We start from the raw sequence: 22,372 nt of genomic DNA, 5'->3' as shown, positions 1-22,372 counted from the left end.
TAGTTGGTGCGTGATGTACACAGGGTCCGTAGGGGGAGGCTTGTACTTTTTTTCCACCCTAGGTGTACTTCTTCGGCCGAAATGACCGACAGGCCTCGCAAGTATCCTCTTTGTGTTCGGGGGACAAACACAAATAAACCAAATGCTGATCTGTGTAAGGATACTTTTTGTGGCATTCGGGGCAAAAGCGGAATAGGGTCTGTTCCATGAGCCTTGAAGACGCACGCGTTCGGGCCGACCAGGTCCTGCCAGGGGATAGAAACCCCAAAGGGCTACCGGAGCCCTTTTATTCGGTGTCGACCTGCTATAACTAACCCGATACCGAACGCAAACAATACCGTCGATTTTTCCGAGATTTAACTAACTTTCCGAACCGAAACACGGAGCGGAGAGGAACACATCCGAACCCGATGGCGGAAAGAAAACAATCTAAGATGGAGTCGACGCCCATGCGCAATGGAGCCGAAAGGGGAGGAGTCCCTCGATCTTGTGACTCGAAAAGACTTCTTCGAAGAAAAACAACTTGTAACACTCCGAGCCCAACACTAGATGGCAGGATATGCACAGCATGTGTATCTGCAGCTACACATGCCATCGAACATATACACACACATATATATATATATACACACACACACACACATATATATACAAATACACATATATATACACATATATATACACACACACACATATATGTACAAATGTTTGCAACTTAAACGACTACAGGCTCCCGGGGAGGTGGGAGGGTGCATGTGGATATGCAGCGGAACATGCCACTAACAGATGTACACTGGGTGACATTTTCCGTTCGGCGGCATGTGTAGCTCCAGATACACATGCTGTGCATAGACTACAAAGCAGTATGTCCTCCCATATAAATAGCGTTAGCCTGTAGGAGTTGAAGTTGTTTGAAATACTGTTCGGAGTACAGCTTGGCCTACTGTGGCTTGTTGTCGTGATAAAACATCTACACAGTAGTGCTTGGTGAATATATGTGATGTTGACCAAGTGGTGCTTTACATATTTCAGACATTGGTATACTTCCTAAAAAAAAAAAGCCATTGTAGCATCTTTTTTCCTTGTTGAATGTGCTTTAGGAGTAATTAAGAGTTGTCTTTTGGCTTTAATGTAGCATGTTTGGATACATTTTACAATCCATCTTGCTAAACCTTGTTTTGATATGGGGTAACCTATATGAGGTTTTGGAAGGCTACAAACAGTTGTTTAGTCTTTCTGAATTGTTTAGTCCTGTCTATATAGTACATTAAAGCTCTTTTGATGTCCAACGTATTTCGTCCTCTTTCTGCCACAGAATCTGGCTGCAGGAAGAAGACTGGCAACTCCAATGTTTGATTTATATGAAATGGTGATACAACCTTTGGAAGAAATTTTGCGTTTGTGCTTAGTACAACTTTGTTTGTGTACCTGGAAGAATGGTTCTTCAATAGTAAATGCTTGGATTTCACTTACTCTTCTTAAAGATGTAATTGCCACTAAGGAGGCAACATTCCATGTTAAAAATTGCATTTGGCAGGAATACATAGGCTCAAATGGTGGTCCCATAAGTCGCGTAAGCACTATGTTTAAATTCCAAGGGGGAACTGGAAGTGTTCTGGGTGGAATGATGCGTTTTAAACCTTCCATGAAAGCTTTAATTACAGGAACTCTAAATAAGGAGCTGTGCTGAATATTTTGTAAATATGCTGAAATTGCAGTAAGATGAATTTTTATGGAAGACAATGCAAAATTTGACTTTTGTAAATGAAGTAAATAGCATACAATGTCTTGTATTGATGCCGTAAGAGGGTCAATATGTTTAGATTGGCAGTAATATACAAATCTTTTCCATTTGTTTGCATAGCCCTGTCTCGTAGTGGGTTTTCTTGCTTGTTTAATAACTCATACATTCTGATGGGAGTTGTAAATATCAAAACTATGACCTCGGGAGCCAAATTGCTAGATTGAGTGTCTTGGGATTTGGGTGCCTGATTTGGCCTTTGTTTTGTGTCAATAGATCTGGTCGGTTTGGGAGCTTGGAGTGTGGTACTACTGACAGGTCTAACAATGTTGTGTACCACGGTTGACATGCCCATGTTGGTGCTATTAGTATTATGTTGAGTAAAGTTTGACGCAACTTGTTGACTAGAAACGGAATGAGTGGGAGAGGGGGAAAGTAGAAGCAAATATCCCGACCAATTGATCCATAGAGTATTGCCCTTGGATAGGGGATGTGGGTGCCTGGATGCGAAGTCTTGGCATTTTGGGTTTTCGCATGTGGTGAACAGATCTATGCTTGGTGTTCCCCTTTTTTAAAGTAGTTTTTAAGTACTTGAGGATGACTCTCCCATTCGTGTGTTTGTTGGTGATTTCTGCTGAGGATATCCAATAATTGATTGTCTATTCCTGGAATATGTTGTGCTAACAGGTGAATTTGGTTGTAGATTGCCCATTTCCAAATGTTTTGGGCTAGAAGGGAGAGTTGGGACGAATGTGTCCCTCCCTGTTTGTTTAGGTAATACGTGGTTGTCATGTTGTCTGTTTCGATAAGAACATTCTTCTGTGTGAGAAGAGGTTGAAAAGCTTTTAGTGCTAGGAAAACAGCTAACACTTCAAGTGATTTATGTGTAGTTTGTGTTTGGTATCCCATTGACCTTGATTATTGTGATTATTTATGTGAGCTCCCCAACCAATCATTGATGCATCTCTTGTGATTATGGCCTGAGGGACAGGGTCTTGAAATAACCACCCTTTGTTTAGGTTTGTGGAATTCCACCACTGAACGGACATGCATGTTTGGTGGTCTATCAACACTAGATCGTGAAGTTGACCCCGTGCCTGTGACCATTGCTGTACAAGGTACTGTTGTAAAGGCCACATGTTTAGTCTTGCATGTGGGACAATGGCGATACAGGATGCCATCATGCCCAACAGTTTCATGACAAATTTGACAGTGTGCTGTTGGGCTGGCTGTATGTGTGGCAATATATTGTGAAATGCTTGTATTCTTTGTGGACTTGGGCTTGCAAGTGGTTTGCTTACTTAGTGTGGCTCCTAAATACTGTTGAATTTGCACAGGTTGTAGGTGTGATTTTTGGTAGTTTATGGAGAACCCTAGGTTGTGTAGGGTTTGTATTACATAATGCGTATGGTTTTGACCTTGTGTATGACTGTTGGATTTTATTAGCCAATCATCGAGATATGGGAAGACATGAATGTGTTGCCTTCTTAGGTAGGCTGCAACTACCGCCAGGTATTTTGTGTATACTCTGGGAGCTGTTATTCCGAAGGCTAACACTTTGAACTGATAATGCTTTCCTTGAATCACAAACCAGAGATATTTTCTGTGCGCTGGATGGATGGTTATGTGAAAATAGGCATCTTTGAAGTCTAATGTTGGCATGAAATCGTGCTGTTGAAGTAGTGGGACAACATCCTGCAGTGTTACCATGTGAAAGTGTTCTGACAGGATATAAAGATTGAGGGTTTTGAGATCTAATATTGGCCTTAAGGTTCCGTCCTTTTTGGGAATGAGGAAATACAGTGAGTAAACTCCTGTTCCTAGTTGATTTTGTGGCACTGGCTCTATTGCTTGTTTGAGTAATAGAGATTTTACTTCCTCTTGCAACAGGGCGATATGTTGTGTGGCGAGGTAGTGTGGTTTTGGTGGAATATTTGGTGGAGTTTGTGCCAATTCTATGCAATAGCCATTGTGGATAATTAATAATATCCAGTTGTCTGTTGTGATGGGTAGCCAATTGATGTGAAACCTTTGTAGTCTACTACCCCCCCCCCCCCCACAGATGAGGTGTGAGTTGGGAAGGGATGGATTAAGTCACTGCTTTGGCTGTTGTGAGGCTTGTTTTGTTGACTAATATTTTCCCCTGCCTCTGTGGTACTGGCCTCTGAAAGTACTTTTGAAACCAGCTCTTTGATCTTGGGGTTGGTAGGCCGACTTTGTTTGTGATGTGGATGCCTCGGGTGTTTGGGTTCTAAAATCACCTCTGTATTGGGGCTTACGAAAGGATCCCCTGTATTGCGTTGTATAGAGAGCACCCATGGCTTTAGCTGTGTCCGAATCTTTTTTCATTTTTTCAATAGCCGTGTCTACCTCGGGGCCAAAAAGCAGTTTTTGGTTAATAGGCATATTGAGGACCGCCTGTTGTATTTCAGGCTTACACCCTGAAGACCTAAACCATGCGTGTCTTCTTATGGCGACAGCAGTGTGGATTGTTCTAGCTGCTGTGTTTGCAGAGTCTAGGTCTGACCTGATCTGATTGTGATAGCGTGCCCTTCCTCAACTATTTGATGCACCCTTTTCTGTTCTTTGGGGAGAGGTTGTATTCTATCTGGCTATCCTCCACCGGTTGGCTGCCTGAGATGCCACCCTTTTGCACGCAGCATCAAACTTTCTGCTCTCCTAGTCTGGTGTGGCTGCATCCCCTGGACAGAGTTTGCTCTTTTCATGGCTGCGCTTACCACTACAGAGTCTGGAGGCAATTGTTGTGTGATAAAGGCAGGATCAGAGGGAGGTGGCTTACATTTTTTCTCCACCCTAGGAGTAATTATTCTAGCTTTCCCTGGCTCCTGGAATATTTGGTCTGCATGCTTTAGCATACATGCCTGGTAGCATGGGAAGCGACTGATAGGTGGTATGTGTAGAGGACAGTGTTAAAAAGGAAGTCATCCTCTAACGGCTCAGTGTGCATGGCGACATTGTGATAGGATGCCACCCTAGCTATGACCTGATTGTAGCCTGTACTATTCTCTGGTGGTGATGGCTTAGAGGGATAGCAGTCTGGGTTGTTATCTGGAATGGGATCTGGATCATAAAGATACCATGGATCCACATTGTTGTGCTGTGAATCAAATGAATGTACAGTAGATTGCACAGGTGTGGGACTAGTTGGGGAAGAGATAACCAAATGAGGAGAGTGAGGAGGAGAAAATTGAGGGAGGTGGAGGTTTCACTTTAGTTTTTGGCACTTTAGCTGATGGCTGAGCAGTGTCCAATTCTTCTTGAAAGGCTAATTTTCTCTAAGGCTTTAGAGGAGGTGCTGTTATAATTCTGCCAGTGTCTTTGTGGATGTGAATCCTGGCTTGCCTTTCATCTATTGCCTCCATTTGCGAATGTTCCTCAGTTATTTTATGGCTTTCTTTGAGTGCTTGCGAAAGTCCATGTTCCTCTGTATAAATTGGCCTTTTCGGCTCCAAAGCAGGTTTTTTTTCCTATATCGAAAGGCTGGGAGTGGATGATGGCCTCGGCTGGTGGTTTCGAAGACAGAGCTTCGGCTCGAGTCCGAAGGCTTAGGTGGAGTGGCCTTTTTCGGTGCCAAAGTTGTTGGTTTGTTACCGAAGGTCTTTTTACAGGTCGAGCCAGGGCCTTCCGGCAGTGGCATTCCCAAGACCTTATGTTTGGGCTTGGCTGGGGCAGGCGTACTCACATGCTGCCCTGCTGTGACCTGTCTGTCCTCCTGCTTGGAGTCGGATCCTCGAACGGAGACAGCTGTGTGCACGATCTTCTCCTCCTCCTCGACGTCAAGACGTTCGGTGCTCTTGGATGCTATCTCGAGTCTCCGTGCTCTTCTGCCTCCGAGTATTTTCTTCTAACAGAAGGATCTGCAGGCCTCGCAATTTTCTTCCCGATGCTCTGTGGAAAGAGGTTACAGACGAGATGTTGGTCCGTGTAGAGAAATTTTGCGTGGCATTGAGGACAAAAGTTGAATGGGGTCCGTTCCATGAGGTTTCCACGCAGTCGGCCCCACCAGGCCCGAGGCGGGTACCCCAAAGGGCGAGTAAAGATGTTTGACCCAACAGTACCAAAGTGTCGATAGAAGATGTTACGCGATCGAAACAATACCAGCGAGAATTAGGGAGTTAAAAAAGTTCTTTGACTCGAACTATCTGAACGAAAAGAAACCCGTCCCAACCCGATGGAAGGAAAGAAAACAATCTAACATGGAGTCGATGCCCATGCGCACTGGAGCCGAAGAGGAGTCGCCGCTCGATCTCGTGACTCGAAAGACTTCTTCGAAGAAAAACAACTTGTAACACTCTAAGCCCAACACTAGATGGCGGGATGTGCAAAGCATGTGTATCTGCAGCTACACATGCCATCGAACATATATATACATATATACACACACATATATATATACACACACACACACACACACACACACACACACACACGTTAAAAATCTCTCTATCTATAAACAAAAACAAAAAAATCACTCTTGCCCCCCCTCCCCCCCCTTTTTTTTATATAAAAGATGTATAATTGGGCCATTGCAGCTGGTGTTGCCCCTTCCTGAAAGCAGAGTCCGCTGTGTCCAGGGTGCATCAAATATTGACATTGGATTATCTTGCCTTCCAGGATTAGTGCTCTACAGCGGTTTCATTCCCTCTCAATGATAGGATTATAGCAGGGTAAGAACCATACAGTCCTCCACTGGGGTGCAGCCACTACCACAACATGTGTGCCAGCAGCATTGTTTTCGTGTTCTCCTTGTCAAGATGTGGGGCAGTTCTAGTAGCTGGGACACTTGTCCTCTTCCCTGCCCTGTAGATGACCGGGGAAACGGATGCTACATGCCCTTTCATGTTCAGAGGGTCATCAGGATGGGTTTATATTTTTTCCTCTGCCCTAGGGGCCACAATCCAAACCTTGACTGGTTGCATGAAATTTTCCGAGGCACCCTTGGTTATGCTATTTAGTATGGGCAGACACTGCAACAGGCTCACCGTTCTGGTAGTGTTTCCAGGCCAAACAAACACAAAAAAAAATCACCCTCTTTTTCAGCCACATATAATGTGGCCATGTAGTGGTTAGCTGCTATCTGTATTACAGCATGGTGCACCTAGTAGGGTTTGGAGAGGAAGTCTTTCCTGGACATAGCTCAGGGCTATTATTGTCTTGTGGGCCGACAATCTGCCCACAAATTGTTTCCATCCCAAAGTGTTTCAAGACCAAAATGCGTCCTAAGGGTCATAATGCATGTCATGGTCGGAATCTAGATGACAGGAATGAATTTGTGGCTGAGGTGCTGGTTGCACATGGCAGTTGGAATGGCTCAAGTTATTTTTTGGAGATTGGATAACACTCTAAAGCCTCAGAATTTCCCTCCACAAAAGTTCAGCTTCCCTTTTCTTACAAGATACTGGCTGTGATGTCTGAGGCTCTAGGGGAGAGGGGCAAGCAAAAATCTTTCATGAGGATGAAAGAATATAGATCTTGTGCTGCCTGACATCCCACACCTCCGTTAGCTAGAAGACTTGAGGACTCACTTGACTGATCTTGCCATCAAGACCTTTTGCACAGTTGGTGTTGGAGTCCGCTTTAAGGCCGATCTGGGTTCTGAAGGCAGCCACTCTGGGCCTCAAGGTCAAGTGGGCTTGGTGCCAGAAGATAAGTCTGAAGCCAGTGCCCTATGATCCTGTTTTTGGGCTCACAGATGGACTCCTTTAGGAGGAGTTCTATCCCTCTGTCCGAGATCATGTGACATCTATACCTAAAGCGTTGATCCTGATGTGTGGGTCTCAGTACGGTGGCTATGAGTGTGGTCTACGTCCTAGACCAAGATGTATCCTGCATAGCAGAAGGCTATTCCTAGACATCAGAGCCCTTGGATGCGAGGAATCTCTGGGCACTGTTTTTGTGCCATTAGTATTCTGGATAGGACCTTGCCCTCATAATAGGTTTTATAGGACTCCTCAAAGACAAGAGCGGCTGGGGTGTGTGATCTCGGCTCATCATACTGTAAATGGTCCAGTGACACTCCCTCTCACAGCAGATGTTTTTTTTCCATTTTCGAACAGTCTAGTGAGCAGTGTTTTTTCCAAGTCTGTCTCTGGTGAATCAATATCTGCAGCCGAAAGGATAATTAAGGATCTTCTATGATCTGGGAGCTTAAGATAAACGTCCAAACCAGAGAGTGTAAAAAACACTATCTAAGATGTGGTATTTGTCATGGTGCAATGTTTAAGTCTTGATCTTGCAAGAATGAAAAGTTCCTCAAAGGAAAGCAACTTGCAAATCTCCATGCCCAACACTAGATGGCAGGAGTATGGAGAGCATGTGTTCTACACCAACCCATACTATCCAAATCTTTCTTCAAATGATCTTCTACAAGGGGTGTAACCCATGCTTCGGCCAATTAAATGTACTACAGATGCCCTAGGCTCATGTTTTATAACCAATAAACAAGCTGACTTCCTCTGCCTGTTCAGATAAAGAAAAGGCGAATAAGCCTCTGTAGAAGAGGAAGATATCATGTTCTCATTTTAAGAGGACTTCTATTAAAAAGAAACAAGGCTCACACTAGGTGTCCAATTAAATTTAAATCCCATCATAAATCTGCCTAGACATGTAAAGTAAACAAATTATTTTGCTTTACAGCAGACAAATGGCTTTTAGTCAATGATTTTCTCATGTTTACAGAATTGAGAACGCTCTAGTACAATGGTTCCCAACCCTTTGACTCCCGAGGATCCCCACTGAATCACCACTGGAAGCAGGGGTATCCAGGCAATTTGTACAATTTACATTTCATACAGTAAAACAGTAATTCACAAAAAAAAAATTCAAATAAGTACACACAAAATACTCAAATTACTAAAGGCAATTATTTTATATTGAAAAAAATACACAAAATTTAGCATTTTTAATGCGAAGGTTGGTGTTGCATCTCAACAACTTTTCAATGTTTGGTTTTATTTGGGGAAGTGGAATCCTTAGGTAAGATTCTACATTTCCCAAGGTGTAGCATTCACTTATCAGCCATACTGGTAGGCATTTTCTATGAGTGCTTGGTCTGGAGAAGCACAAACTCGGGATTCAGAACATGACAGTGGCTAGCGCCGACTCAAATATTGTATTTCTATGCAAGCAAAACTCTTGTTAGCAGCATAAGGATAATGAAAGAATGGGAAAACACAACTATCTAATTTATTCCATGCAGTCTGCGTGCAGTTCTTTAATTGCAGTTCATTGTTCACTGTGCTAGATTATGATAACAAAATCTGTGACAAAAGCAGCTAACCCATTGTGCTATGTACATACAATACATTTCTTTGCATGATGCATGTTTTTTGCAGGAGACAACCAGCTGCGCTACCTTAGATTAATCAAAACTGTCACTAGACAAAACTCCCATCTCTCTCCAGCAGGTACATTAATCACCAGAGTTATTGTGACACTTATTTTTGCTAGAAAGCTGCTGGGATGTACAAGGGACTTTGCAGGGCTTTTAAAGCAGCTACACAAATAAAGTAACAAATATAAAAACATTCATAAATAGAGGCCCCTGCTGGAGAAGTGCCTTCCTCTAGGCCCAGGCCCCTGGGAGTGTGTCAGGGACTGCTGGGGGTCCGCAGACCACAGGTTGGGGGCTACCGCTCTTGCAGGATGCAAAGAAATGGCTCCCTGTTGCAGTTACCCCCCACTTTTTGCCTGATGCTGACTTGACTGAGAAGTGTGCTGGGACCCTCCTAAACAGGCCCCAGCACCAGTGTTCTTTCACCTGAAATGTACCATTGTCTCCACAATTGGCACAACCCTGGCATCCAGGTAAGTCCCTTCTAACTGGTACCCCTGGTACCAAGGGCCCTGATGCCAGGGAAGGCCTCTAAGGGCGCAGCATGTCTTATGCCACCCTAGGGACCCCTCACTCAGCACAGACACACTGCTTACCAGCTTGTGTGTGCTGGTGGAGAGAAAATGACTAAGTCGACATGGCATCCCCTCAGGGTGCCATGCCAACCTCACACTGCCTATGGCATAGGTAAGTCACCCCTCTAACAGGCCTTACAGCCCTAAGGCAGGGTGCACTATACCACGGGTGAGGGAATAGGTGCATGAGCACTATGCCCCTACAGTGTCTAAGCAAAACCTTAGACATTGTAAGTGCAGGGTAGCCATAAGAGTATTTGGTCTGGGAGTGTCAAAAACGAACTCCACAGCTCCATAATGGCTACACTGAATACTGGGAAGTTTAGTATCAAACGTCTCAGAATAATAAACCCACACTGATGCCAGTGTTGGATTTATTAAAAAATGCACACAGAGGGCATCTTAGAGATGCCCCCTGTATTTTACCCAATTGTTCAGTGCAGGACTGACTGGTCTGTGCCAGCCTGCTGCTGAGAGACGAGTTTCTGACCCCATGTGGTGAGGGCCTTTGTGCTCTCTGGGGACAGAAACCAAAGCCTGCTCTGGGTGGAGATGCTTCACACCTCCCCCCTGCAGGAACTGTAACACCTAGCAGTGAGTCTCAAAGGCTCAGGCTTCGTGTTACAAAGCCCCAGGGCATTCCAGCTAGTGGAGAGGCCCGCCCCCTGGACACAGCCCCCACTTTTGGCGGCAAGTCCAGGAGAGATAATGAGAAAAACAAGGAGTCACTGGCCAGTCAGGACAGCCCCTAAGGTGTCCTGAACTGAGGTGACTGACTTTTAGAAATCCTCCATCTTGTAGAAAGAGGATTCCCCCAATAGGAATAGGGATGTGCCCCCCTCCCCTCAGGGAGGAGGCACAAAGAGGGTGTACCCACCCTCAAGGACAGTAGCCATTGGCTACTGCCCTCCCAGACCTAAACACCCCTAAATTCTGTATTTAGGGGCTCCCCAGAACCTAGGAAATCAGATTCCTGCAACTTACGAAGGACTGCTGAGCTGAAAAACCCCTGCAGAGAAGACGGAGACACCAACTGCTTTGGCCCCAGCCCTAGCGGCCTGTCTCCCTCCTTCAGAAGAAAACTGCTCCAGCGACGCTTTCCCCAGGACCAGCGACCTCTGAATCCTCGGAGGACTGCCCTGCTTCCAAAAGACCAAGAAACTCCCGAGGACAGCGGCCCTGTTCAACAAAGACTGCAACTTTGTTTCCAGAGGAGCAGATTTAAAGACCCCTGCAAGAAACGTGAGACTTGCAAAACTGCACCCGGCGACCCCGACTCGACTGGTGAAGAAAACGCTACAGGGAGGACCCCCAGGCGACTCCAAGACTGTGAGCAACCAAAGTTGTCCCCCTTGAGTCCCCACAGCAACGCCTGCAGAGGGAATCCCGAGGCTCCCCCTGACCGTGACTGCCTGACTCTAAGATCCCGACGCCTGGCAAAGACCCTGCACCCGCAGCCCCCAGGACCGGAAGGATCAGAACTCCAGTGCAGGAGTGACCCCCAGGAGGCCCTCTCCCTTGCCCAGGTGGTGGATACCCCGAGGAGCCCCCCCCCTTGCCTGCACCGCTGAAGAGACCCCTTGGTCTCCCATTGATTCCTATTACAAACCCGACGCTTGTTTGCACACTGCACCCGGGCGCCCCCGCGCTGCTGAGGGTGTACTTTGTGTGGACTTGTGTCCTCCCCGGTGCCCTACAAAACCCCCCTGGTCTGCCCTCCGAAGACGCAGGTACTTACCTGCTGGCAGACTGGAACCGGGGCACCCCCTTCTCCATTGAAGCCTATGTGTTTTGGGCACCACTTTGAACTCTGCACCTGACCGGCCCTGAGCTGCTGGTGTGGTGACTTTGGGGTTGCTCTGAACCCTCAACGGTGGGCTACCTTGGACCCCAATTTGAGCCCCGTAGCTGGTTTACGTACCTGCAAGAACTAACAATAACTTACCTCCCCCAGGAACTGTTGAAAATTGCACTAAGTGTCCACTTTTGAAATAGCTATATGTGTTTTATGTAAAAAGTATATATGCTATTGTGATTATTAAAAGTTCCTAAAGTACTTACCTGCAATACCTTTCAAATGAGATATTACATGTAGAATTTGAACCTGTGGTTCTTAAAATAAACTAAGAAAATATATTTTTCTATAACAAAACCTATTGGCCTTGAATTGTCTGAGTGTGTGTTCCTCATTTATTGCCTGTGTGTACAACAAATGCTTAACACTACTCCTTTGATAAGCCTACTGCTCGACCACACTACCACAAAATAGAGCATTAGTATTATCTCTTTTTGCCACTATCTTACCTCTAAGGGGAACCCTTGGACTCTGTGCATACTATTCCTTACTTTGAAATAGTGCATACAGAGCCAACTTCCTACACAGGATAAACACTGATTGCCTTGCTCTCCAATGTCAGTGTGTTTTTAAAGAACTGCAAGTTATTTCTACCAATAATTACTCAGGAGTGTGAATTTAAAGGGATAAGTCAGCTCATCCAGACGTTTATTACTGAAATATTTTGATGCAGAAATGAAGTTTAATTCACTACTAGGGTGTAAATGTGGCTACTGTTGATGTAGAAACCAAGGAGAACATGGAGGTTAGTACCACCTTTAGATTTTGAAACAAAAAGGTGGTGTGAATGGGTAAGGGTTAAAAGGAGTTTATATTGATAATTTTTTTCAGTTATGTAGAAGGACATGAAGTGGAAAAAGTGGCATATGTGCAATAAGCAAATCGATGGCTGCCTATACAGGGATCACACTGTGATATGCACTTAATATAATATCTAAAGCTTGAGTATGCCTCCTGGGGTCTGTACTTTTACTGCTCCTGGGTAGACTTAGATTAGTGTTTTATCTGGAAGTTTAACAGTGCCTCCAAGGTTTTGGGCCTTTATTGCTCCTGGGTGGACCCTCACCCTAACTACAGGGTGGATACCTCTCCAAGTTTTTCTGGAAGACTCGGGACAGTACTGACAAACCTCAACATTCTCTTCACATGTAATAGGCTGCTACATACTGCCACTCTGCCTACAGCCCTCTCAAGACCTTGCACACACCAAACCCCAACAATGGTAGGTAATACTGCATTCAATACCTTTTCCTAGGCCATCCCCTAGAAAGTTGGACAACTGCCAAGCCAACTGCATGGAGACCGTTTTAGGGCTTTACAAGAGGAAGGAACTCACTATAAAATGCTATACTACAGTACATCATAAAGCTCTACCCAATTTATGACATTAATTACAGTCTTTACTTGGAAGGTCTTGAGAAATGTGGATAACTGCCATCTCTCAATTAAGTATAGATTGTCGGAGATTTGTGAGAGAGATTACTCAACATCTAAGGTTTTTTTCACTGTGCCCAGCCAGTTGCCTCTGATGTTAAATCCCAGTCACATGTAGACAAAATCAGGAACTATTTCTAGGAGGGCCACTTTTTAAAAGGAACATTCCTAGGCATTTAAGGCTCTCCCTTGGCCAGAACCGTAGAAATAGTTAAAATTAGTATTTAAGCAATTTGTAATACAGCAAGCTTCAAATGTCCTCAACAAATTAGGCAGGGCATTTTCAGGATGAGCTAAATGTAAAGAATCCTGTGTGCGCAGACGTAAATGTGCATGTTGAGATGCAAAACACCACAATGGGTAAATAGATTGTTTAAAAAAAAAAAAATGCTGCTGCTCCCAAATCATTTAAGATTAATTTAATTTTATTCTCATTGGAATCGTCGTTTTTTAACTTGTGTATCGGGCAAAGAGGTGAGTGTTGATTTGCGGAACAAAACATGACTTATGGCGAGAATTTGAAAAACTACTAGTTGGTTACAAAATTCGACGCTGCTAACCTTAGTTAAGTGGCAGACATTTTGTTGGACTTTTATGTAAGGTGGGTAACAGAATAAATTAGTCATGGTGATTCTAGCAAGCAACAGATCTATTTTATAATGTATGACTTATTTCAAATGTATGATTTGTATTTTGAAATATTTCTTGTACATTTATGTATGTTTCTGCATTAGGCTGGTGTGTAGATTTTTTTTTTTATAGATGTAAAAATCTGAAAAAACCTTTGGAACTGACTCACCTAACTAGATCTTTTATTGTACAGGTATGTGAGTAAAATGCACTCAGATTACATTCGAGGACTAGGAAATGTAAAATAATGAATACAAAATAAATTTAAAAAACCATGTGAAGAAAGTCACTAAGTTTAACAAATAACATTACTGCCGTCTGTTCCAAATGAAGTTTGTAATTCACAAACTATGAAACACTGTTCTCACACATGTTTAACATATGGCTGAAAGTAGTTTAATCGGGAGTGCTAAAAGCAGTGTACCTTGTTTTATGGCATGCCTCAGATCTGTGCAATGTAGAAACGAGAGGGCATTTAATTTCCAACATCTGACATGAATGCAATGTTCTGATATCAATTCAACAGCATTTTCTGCGACCCAATGTTGCTGTTTTGGAAGCGGTAGACGCAACTAGAGAAAAAATACCATCACAATAGCAAAATGTACACTTACTGTGAGTTTTTCTGGATTAATCCAGTTGCTTTCTGGAAATTGCACTTCAAACTTAATGAACAGATCACCTTTTTCAAAAGGGTTACGATACTGTGGCATTCCTTCACCTCGAACTACACGTGTAGAACCTAAAATAACAAATACCACAATGATTAAAACAAAGGTCTCCTAATTCTAAATATATGAATTGCAGATTTTCAGCTCTGCCAAATTATTCTTAGGCAACAAAGGAAAAACCACTATTAGGTTTCAAGTGTTATTTTTTTTCCCAAACAAAATCCCAGATTATAACTGTATGCAGGCAGACATGACATTCTGCCAAGATCGTGCACCGCACGGTCACCTCATATTTGGGGCAAGGAAATTCTAGCTCATATTATAGAGTGAGTTGAAGATAAAATTTATAATGGAGTTATCTAAACTCTACATCGTTTCAGCCTGAGTAGATTTAACAAAGCAGAACTACTAACTTAGCTTTCAAAGAAAAGGATGTTGAAGTACTTGAAGATGACCAGTTGTGTGCGACCTCCATCTTTAGAGAAAAAAAGAATAGGAAAAAGAACATCTTTGTGGCTGCTGCATGGCCTGTCTAGTTAGGCACACATTTGCATTCAGTAGTAATTTATATTTTTGTTCTCAGTAGCTTATATTGAAAATACCTCTTATATGTCACAGAATCCTGTTAAAATCTGTTCTCGGATTTCCTTTGGGGTACCCCCCATAAGGTCGTAAAATAAATTACTCCAGCAGCTTTACCAGCACTCTGAGAGAATGTTCACAGGCCTGAAGATAAAGGAAATCCCTTTATGTGCAATTGCAAAATACTCTCAAATCAAATTGTTTCATGTCCACCACTGGGTAATACCCACCTACTTATTGGTCTGGTTCAAAGACTAACTTGTCAAGCATATCTGGAGTTATGTAAAAGTACTTCCATGCAAATGGGCGCCACTGTCATCTCTGGTTTCAATGCTGCTTGCCATTGCTGTGGACAGGACATCTTCACTGAATGGTCAGTCACTGGATGGCTAGCAGCTGGGTACTAGACAGTAAACCCAGTAGAGTATAAATAAAAGCTGCAAAAGTGTTGTCGCCTATTGCAACCTGCAGAATGGTAATTGATCTAAGTAGAGCCATAGGTGTGGTGCCAGAAAACGGTTGCCTAAACTGCCAAAAATATAACGCCCTAAATATAATTTACAAAAATATCATCCCTTTGGAGTCAGTAACACAAAATCGACACCAAATTCAGTGACATTTTTGTAAAAGTTGTTTAGGGCAAGATACTGATGTCACACCTTTGTTAAAGATGCTTTGAAATACAAACAGCTGCATCACTTTCAAAATGCCAGTGGAACATGACAAAGGGCCAAACCTTTGTGCACAAGAGCACCGGTTACAACTACAAGGTCCAAGTCCAAGAATGAATGGGTGAGGACACCGAAGAGGAAGAAGCAGACACTCAATGTTGTACCTTGGAAAAATTGAGTACCTGTCAGACTATAAAGAAAAGTCTGACCCTGGTGGGAGAATATTGTGATACGGAGCGGTTAAAAGGAACTGATTAAGTGCCATGTTAAGTCATTCGAGAAGACAGAAAAAGACACAATGTGATCAATATTACAGTGCAGGCTTTGCAGATAGGAAAACTAAGGTATCTGCCACTAAGGGAGGAGAAAGTTCTCTAAGTGAACTGATGTGTTCTGATAACACTTTCTCATTGTGATGAACGTGAAGCATTCACATGGTAAGGTCTCTAAACTGCTGAATTAGACTGGGGGGAAGTCAATGTGGCACAACAAAATGGTTACTTACCAATAGGAGTAGTTTTGCAGCATGAAGATTTTTTTCTGGATTCACATGCTGAAATTGACTTTTTTCTTTTTTGTGTGATGTGGGCGTCGATCACCATTTTATGTTATGTCCGTTCAGATGGCCCACAGTGTGTTCCTGTGCATGGTAGCCATCTTCATATTCTTTTTTCTAGTTTGTTACTTGCAGTCCGCCTTTTACCCTTCCCCACCTGTTTGTCATGTTTCCCTTTTCTGGGGAGGTTAGTGGGTCGCATGTGAATCGAGTAAACTCTTCAAGCTGCACAACTACTACTGGTAAGCAACCATTTGGTTTTTTTGCAACATGAATCCTTGTCTGGATTCAATGCTGTGCATTAGATTATGTATCATTATTCCCTTATTTGGGCTGTCTGGGATGAAATGCGCAGATTGCATTTATGGGCACGTTTGCTAGTGACGCTAGAGTTGCGCCCTTCTTTCCTATTGGATGAGCTTTTGGACGCAAAGGAAGTGTCCACTGCTGTTGAGTAGAATATTTGTTTTGTTTCCCCAGTCCATCTTGCAATTGCTCCTTTTGTAACCAGAGAACCCTTGGTTGATTTTGCATAGAAGCCGAACAATTGTTTTCCTTTGCCAAATTTGGTTTCCTGCAAGTAGCATAATAAAGTTCTCCTTAAGCCGAGGGTATGCTTCTTTTTGGGGGGGGGGGGGAAATGAAGCACATCGGCAATTGAATGCTGTGGCTGATGTTAAAATTGCTCACTACCTTTTCTTTATTTTTCCATGTATGGTTCCTGTATTGTTCGTGCTTGGAGTTCACTCACTCGGTAGTGATGTGTGTGCAACTAATAAGTCTGCCCAGTGTATGGGATCAAATGCTTTTTCCATTAACTGTGCTAGTACTGCGTTTAGACGCCACACAGATGTTGGTGCTTTTCTTGGAGATGCAATTATCTTTGAACTCTAGGAATCTTTTTACTGCTGGTGTGGTGAAGTGCCCCTGGTATGTGCTGCAGTAGCTGTCAAATGCACATTAAGTGATGAATAGTGTATCACACTGTCCAGTAGATGGGTGAAGTATATCAGTACAGTTTCCGGTTTTGTTATTCTTTTCATTGGCTTGTTTTTTGTCTACTATTGAAGATACCTTCTCCATTTTGCTGCATAGCATGGTCTTGTGGTAGGTTTTCTTGCCTCTTAATATTTCCATGGTTCTAGGAGGTAAATGTAGGTGTCTGAACTCTATGTATTCAGGCGCCAGGTTGCTAGATCGAGTGTTGCTGGTTTGGGATGAAACACCTGTCCTTTCTGCATTATAAGGAGGTCCAATTCCTACCTCATCTTGATCATTAACTCCTGGGACAGTTCTGGTAGATCTGAGTACCAAGTCTGTATGGCCCATTGTGGGGCTTTTAGGATGAGATCGGTCGCCAGTTATCTGGCTTTCACCAGTACCTTAGAGATTAGGGGATTCTGTGGAAAGGCGTAAGCAAATCTCCCTGGACAGTTCAGTCACAGGGCATTCCCTTCTAACTGGTGATGTTGAAACCTGGAGCCAAAGAATTAGCATTTTTTGTTCTCTGCTGTTGCGAACAGATCAATTGTTGGCATGCCCCAGACTCTGTAGGTTTTCTCCAGAGTTCCCCTTCTTAGTTTCCATTTGTGTGAGCTGCTTTCCGGTCTGCTCAGTTTGTCTGCCTCTGTTCTTTCCCTAGTAGGTGAATAGTCTGTAAGCTAGTCCTTCTTGGAATCGCCCATTGCCATATTTGCTGGGCTAATTTGGTCAATAAGAATGACTTTGTGCCTCCCGGTTTGTTCAGGTGAAACACTGCTGTGGTATTGTCTGTATCAGTTTTTTCATGTTGAGTGTCTGAAAGGCTTTCAGGGATAGGAACTCGGGATTTTTTGGTGAGGGCTTATATATCCTCTTTACCCAGGGGTAAATATCTTTGCTGAAGAAGGTTCCCAAAATGCTTCTTTACCTTGGTCCAATATACTGGGTAACCTTAGTTAATATAGGTTCCTCTTACTGAATGGCATCAAGGTTTCAAGGAGAAAGCAGGAGTCTCCTTTCTCTTCTTTTAGTGGCACCCCAAAAGTGTCTGCGGCCCTTCTGACCAGGCTGTCATACAAAGTGATTTCATCAGGTGGCGTTGGCCTCGAGGGATAGGCAGCTACCTCTTCCTCTGGGCTTTCCACCTCGAGGACGTTTCACTCATCTTTAAAGCTTCCCATTGCCTCTTGCCCTTTCTGGGTCCTAGGACTCTTCAGCCTCCTCCTCCTCCTCATGAAGTTCTGGTGGCCAGGGCTTTTAAGGAGTCCTCTTCGTCATAAAGAGCAAAGGGGAGTTTGCTTGGAATTCGGACTTCCTTTAGTGCATCAAATTCCTCCTATCATTGAATGCATTCCACCTCTTCAACCTTTTCAAGGTTGGGCTCCGTGGGCCTCTCCTGTTTGCAGCTGGCCTACGACCATCATTTTCCTAAATGTCGAGGCTGCCTTGTGCGTTTTATTTTTTCCTCTGAGGTCTTAGCCTCCAAACCTTTCGGTCGCCTTCTTACTTTTCCTGACTTTTTTCAGCGTCCTTTATGGCCGCCTTTACTGTTTTCCTTCTTCCGGCATCTCCTTCGATGATCTCGATATCGTCTGATCGTACATGAGCCGACTCTGCTCCCTTGAAGTTTGTCATCAGTGGATAAACCCAAGTCCCTCTGCAATGTCTGTGGTCTCTGGCTGCTGGTCATGGTTGAGTGATGTTTCAGCCTCGGTTGTCTGCATATCGTGAGAGTTTGTGGCACAAACAAGGTGCAGTTCTCACAGTGCTCAGCCCTGTGATCTTTAGGTAGGCAGAGGTTGCAGACTCGTGCAGTCCTCACTGCGCAAACGTGTGATGACAATTTGGGGGGCAAAATTTAAAGGGGGTATTTTCCATGACCCCTACCTTGCCTCATTTGCTAACCATGTGTTGGATCCAGCTAGGTCTCCCATTGGAATGGAGAGTGAAGGGTCCCTTCTCTCTCATGGGTTTTTTCCTCGTCCGGTTCGACGACTGTTTTCTGTAAAGTTTTTCGAATTTTTCTTCAGAGCTTTCCTTTGCATCCAGGCGAAACAAATAATGTGTAGATGGCTAGCACGCACAGGAACATCCAGGATGCAGTCTGCACCTAACACCAAACTGTGCTCGATGACGTCCCAAAAAAAAATGAAAAAAAAAAAATGCAATAGGTCTTGCATTTACTTGAGTTAGTGCTATTGGCATACATTAATAACTGGACTTTTCTTGCCACATAAATTGGTCAACCCTGCCTCATAAATAAGTCATTTCCTGCCACATAATTCCAGTGACCCTGCATATAACTAAAGCACTTCCATTTACCTCAGAGGCGGGCGCAGCAAAAAGCCTTGGAGGTAGAGGCCACCATTTTGCCAGAAAACCAGCTGTAATTAACGCAAATAGAAGTGAAGTCTTTAGACTGCCATACCAGCCTTCTGAGGTTTCCACTGCAGCCCCAACTGCTGCCACCTCAGACAGGCTTCTGCCATCCAGGGGCTTGAGCAGCTCAATCTCAGGAAGGCAGAATAATGCATTTCTTTTAGGAGAGAGGTGTTACACCCTCCCCCTTTGTAAATAGGTGTTAGGCACAGGAGGGGTATCCTCCCAGAGCCTCTGGAAATGCTCTGAAAGGCATAGATGGTGCCCTCCTTGCATAATCCAGTCACACCCCCCCCCCCCCCCCCCCAGACCCTGCTCTGGCACAAAATTAGATAAAGGAAAGGGGGTGGTGCCCAGAACTCCTCTCGAGTGTCCCTGTGTTTTGCCATCTTGGATTCCAAGGTGGTGGGGCACTCTGGGAGCATTTGAGGGGCCAGTGCCAGCAGGTGACATCGGAGACCCCTCCTGATAGATGCTTACCTGGTTAGGTGACCAATCCTCCTTTAAGGGCTATTTAGGGTCTCTCCTCTGGGAGCTTTTTCAGATTCCAAGACTCCAGCAGGGATCCTCTGCATCTTTTATTTCATCTTCTATGACAGATCAACCGCTGACTGCTCCAGGAACTCTACAAAACTACAACAAAGAAGCTAACATTGTATCTTCAGCTCCTGCCAGCAACTGCAACAGTTTCTATGTCGTGCATCCTCCGAGGACTGCCTGTCTTCAGCCTGACTCGGAAGAACAGAAGGAATCTCCCGTGAAGTGATGGTCACTTCACTGCTTCAGCAGGCACCTCTCTTTAGCGACGATCGGTGGCCTGGGTCCAGAGACACGGGTGGTGGACTAAAGTGACTCTGGCAGTCCCAACGTCCATCTGTCCAATTTTAGTGCCAATTTCAATCCCCACGCAATACCGTACCCTCGTGCACCGTGTGACTTGCAGTTTACAAGGCTTGTGTGCGTCCTTCCAAGAAGTTATTTGTGCACAGCACAGGCCCGAAGCACTCCATCCTGCGACGCACAGCTTCCTGGGTGGTTCTCCGGCAGCGTGTGACTCCTTTGTGTTGTGCTGTGTGGGCCTCCATTTGCACCTCCTTTGTCCCCATGCTGTGTGACTCCTGTGCGCACTTGCCTGGTCTTCTGGGGGCTCTCTGAGTTGCTGAGAGCCCCCACGGCCTCCACCTCCTGGGTAAAGGCCACCAGGTCCCTCTGGTCACCGGGCAGCACCATTTTACACCAGCAGCGTGTTTTGCATGAGCCAAGGCCTGTTGGCGGAATCCAGAGACTCAAACTAGACTGCATTCATCCATCTGGCGTGGGACAGCTTCTGCACCAACCATGAACCCACATCTTTCTTCTTGGGTGCAATACTGTCTCTTCTCAGTGGTTCTTCCTTTGCACCTTCCTCCAGGTTAGCAGGTGCTCCTGTTCTCCCTGGACTCTTCAGTGCTTCTTGGACTTCACCTTCTTCCACAGGTCTTCAGGTCCAGGAATCCATTGTTGGTGTCTTGCAATCTCTTCTGGTTCTTGCATTTTCACCTAGAAACATGCTGTGTTTTACTCCTGCTTTCTAGGCTCTGGGTGGAGTAATTTACCTACCTTTGGTGTTTTCTTACACTCCCAGCACTCCTCTACACTAGCCTAGGTGGGAAACAGACTTTCGCATTCCACTTAGGTAGGAACACAAACCATATACTATTGTGGTTTACACTATTTGCACTGTTTTCCTACTGTGTACATTCACAATATATACACTAGTAACCAAAAACAGGTAATTTACTTACGTCCTAAGGGAGTATAGCTTCCAAAGTATTTTGGCATTGTGTGACTAAAATAAAGTACCTTTATTTTTGTAAAGCTAAGTATTGTCTTTCATGTGTGTAAGCACTGTGTGACTAGAGTGGTACTGCATGTCTCCTAGTTCAGCCTTGGCTGCTCTACCTACAGCTAACTCTAGACAGCCTGGCTTCTAGACCGACTACATGTCACTAATAAGGGATAACTGGTCCTGGTATAAGGTGTAAGTACCTTTGGTACTCAAGTTAGAGTAACAAACAGGGAATTCTTACTAGCAACAAGCATGCAAGGCGTGAAGCTGGCGCCCGAGAGCCTCTGCCGTAGTGGCTGCCGTTTTGCAGGAAAACCAGCTGTAATGAAACCATAAACAAGTAGATAAAGCTTTGCGCCTCTGAAACTGGCATACCTTTGAGTGAAATAGAGGTGGGCGAGCTGTGTAAACCAAAAGAAAGGCGCGGCAGCCATACTTAAAAGTGCAGCATCGCACTAAGTGGATAATAAAATTAAACAAAAGAGGAGCAAAAAAAAAACGAAGGAAAATAAAAAATTGTGGTTGTTTAAAAGTGTTAGTATGGTAGCTCAAATGCAAACGCTAAAAATAAAAAACCAAAAAAAAAAAAAAAAAAAACATTGTTTGTTCCTCTCAGGGCTCGCAATGAAAAGGAAAAGGAAACAATGTTACATAACTGGTGCTCATGCAAAAGTGATCAAATACGGGCAATCAAGTTCACGTTGTATCAAACAAATTGGGCAAATTTACAAAACGGAGGTTTCCCTAGTTGACCAAAAAGTTGGGGTGTTCTCTAAAATCGATGGCTATTGGCCACGAAGAACCAAAATTATTCAGCATGCACTTGAGCAGCAAGAAACTGATTACGTGATGCAATTGAGTGTAAAGGAGCTCTCAAACAGAACATGTCCATGTGTGGAGCCTTTCACCCAGGGCAGAATTACTCTGGCACACTGGGACTTGTAATCCTTCCTGTATAATTGATCAGAGAGTGCAAGTCTAGGGATAAAAAGTCAATGAAATGGCCTAGGCAAGCCTAAAATTCTACTTTAGATGAGCGTTGTAAGCATGGATCTAATAAACCTAAAAGCACTAGGACAGAAATAAATTTCAGAATACATCCACTCGCTGGCCAG

The 22,372-nt window shown here is 44.2% G+C and overlaps 1 protein-coding gene across 1 annotated transcript in view; it reads right to left on the bottom strand.

The window, feature by feature from the left end:
• Positions 1 to 22,372, bottom strand: part of DNAJA2 (DnaJ heat shock protein family (Hsp40) member A2) — a 215,636-nt gene that overhangs the window by 31,700 nt on the left and 161,564 nt on the right. Inside the window, exon 8 of the mRNA XM_069216615.1 lies at positions 14,204 to 14,331. Coding sequence (XP_069072716.1) covers positions 14,204 to 14,331 — 128 coding nt within the window. The remainder of the gene's footprint in view (positions 1 to 14,203; positions 14,332 to 22,372) is intronic.

The sequence above is a fragment of the Pleurodeles waltl genome, chromosome 12, assembly GCF_031143425.1.
Source record: "Pleurodeles waltl isolate 20211129_DDA chromosome 12, aPleWal1.hap1.20221129, whole genome shotgun sequence".
Lineage (NCBI taxonomy): Eukaryota > Metazoa > Chordata > Amphibia > Caudata > Salamandridae > Pleurodeles > Pleurodeles waltl.
This window is presented reverse-complemented; position numbering and strand designations above follow the sequence as displayed.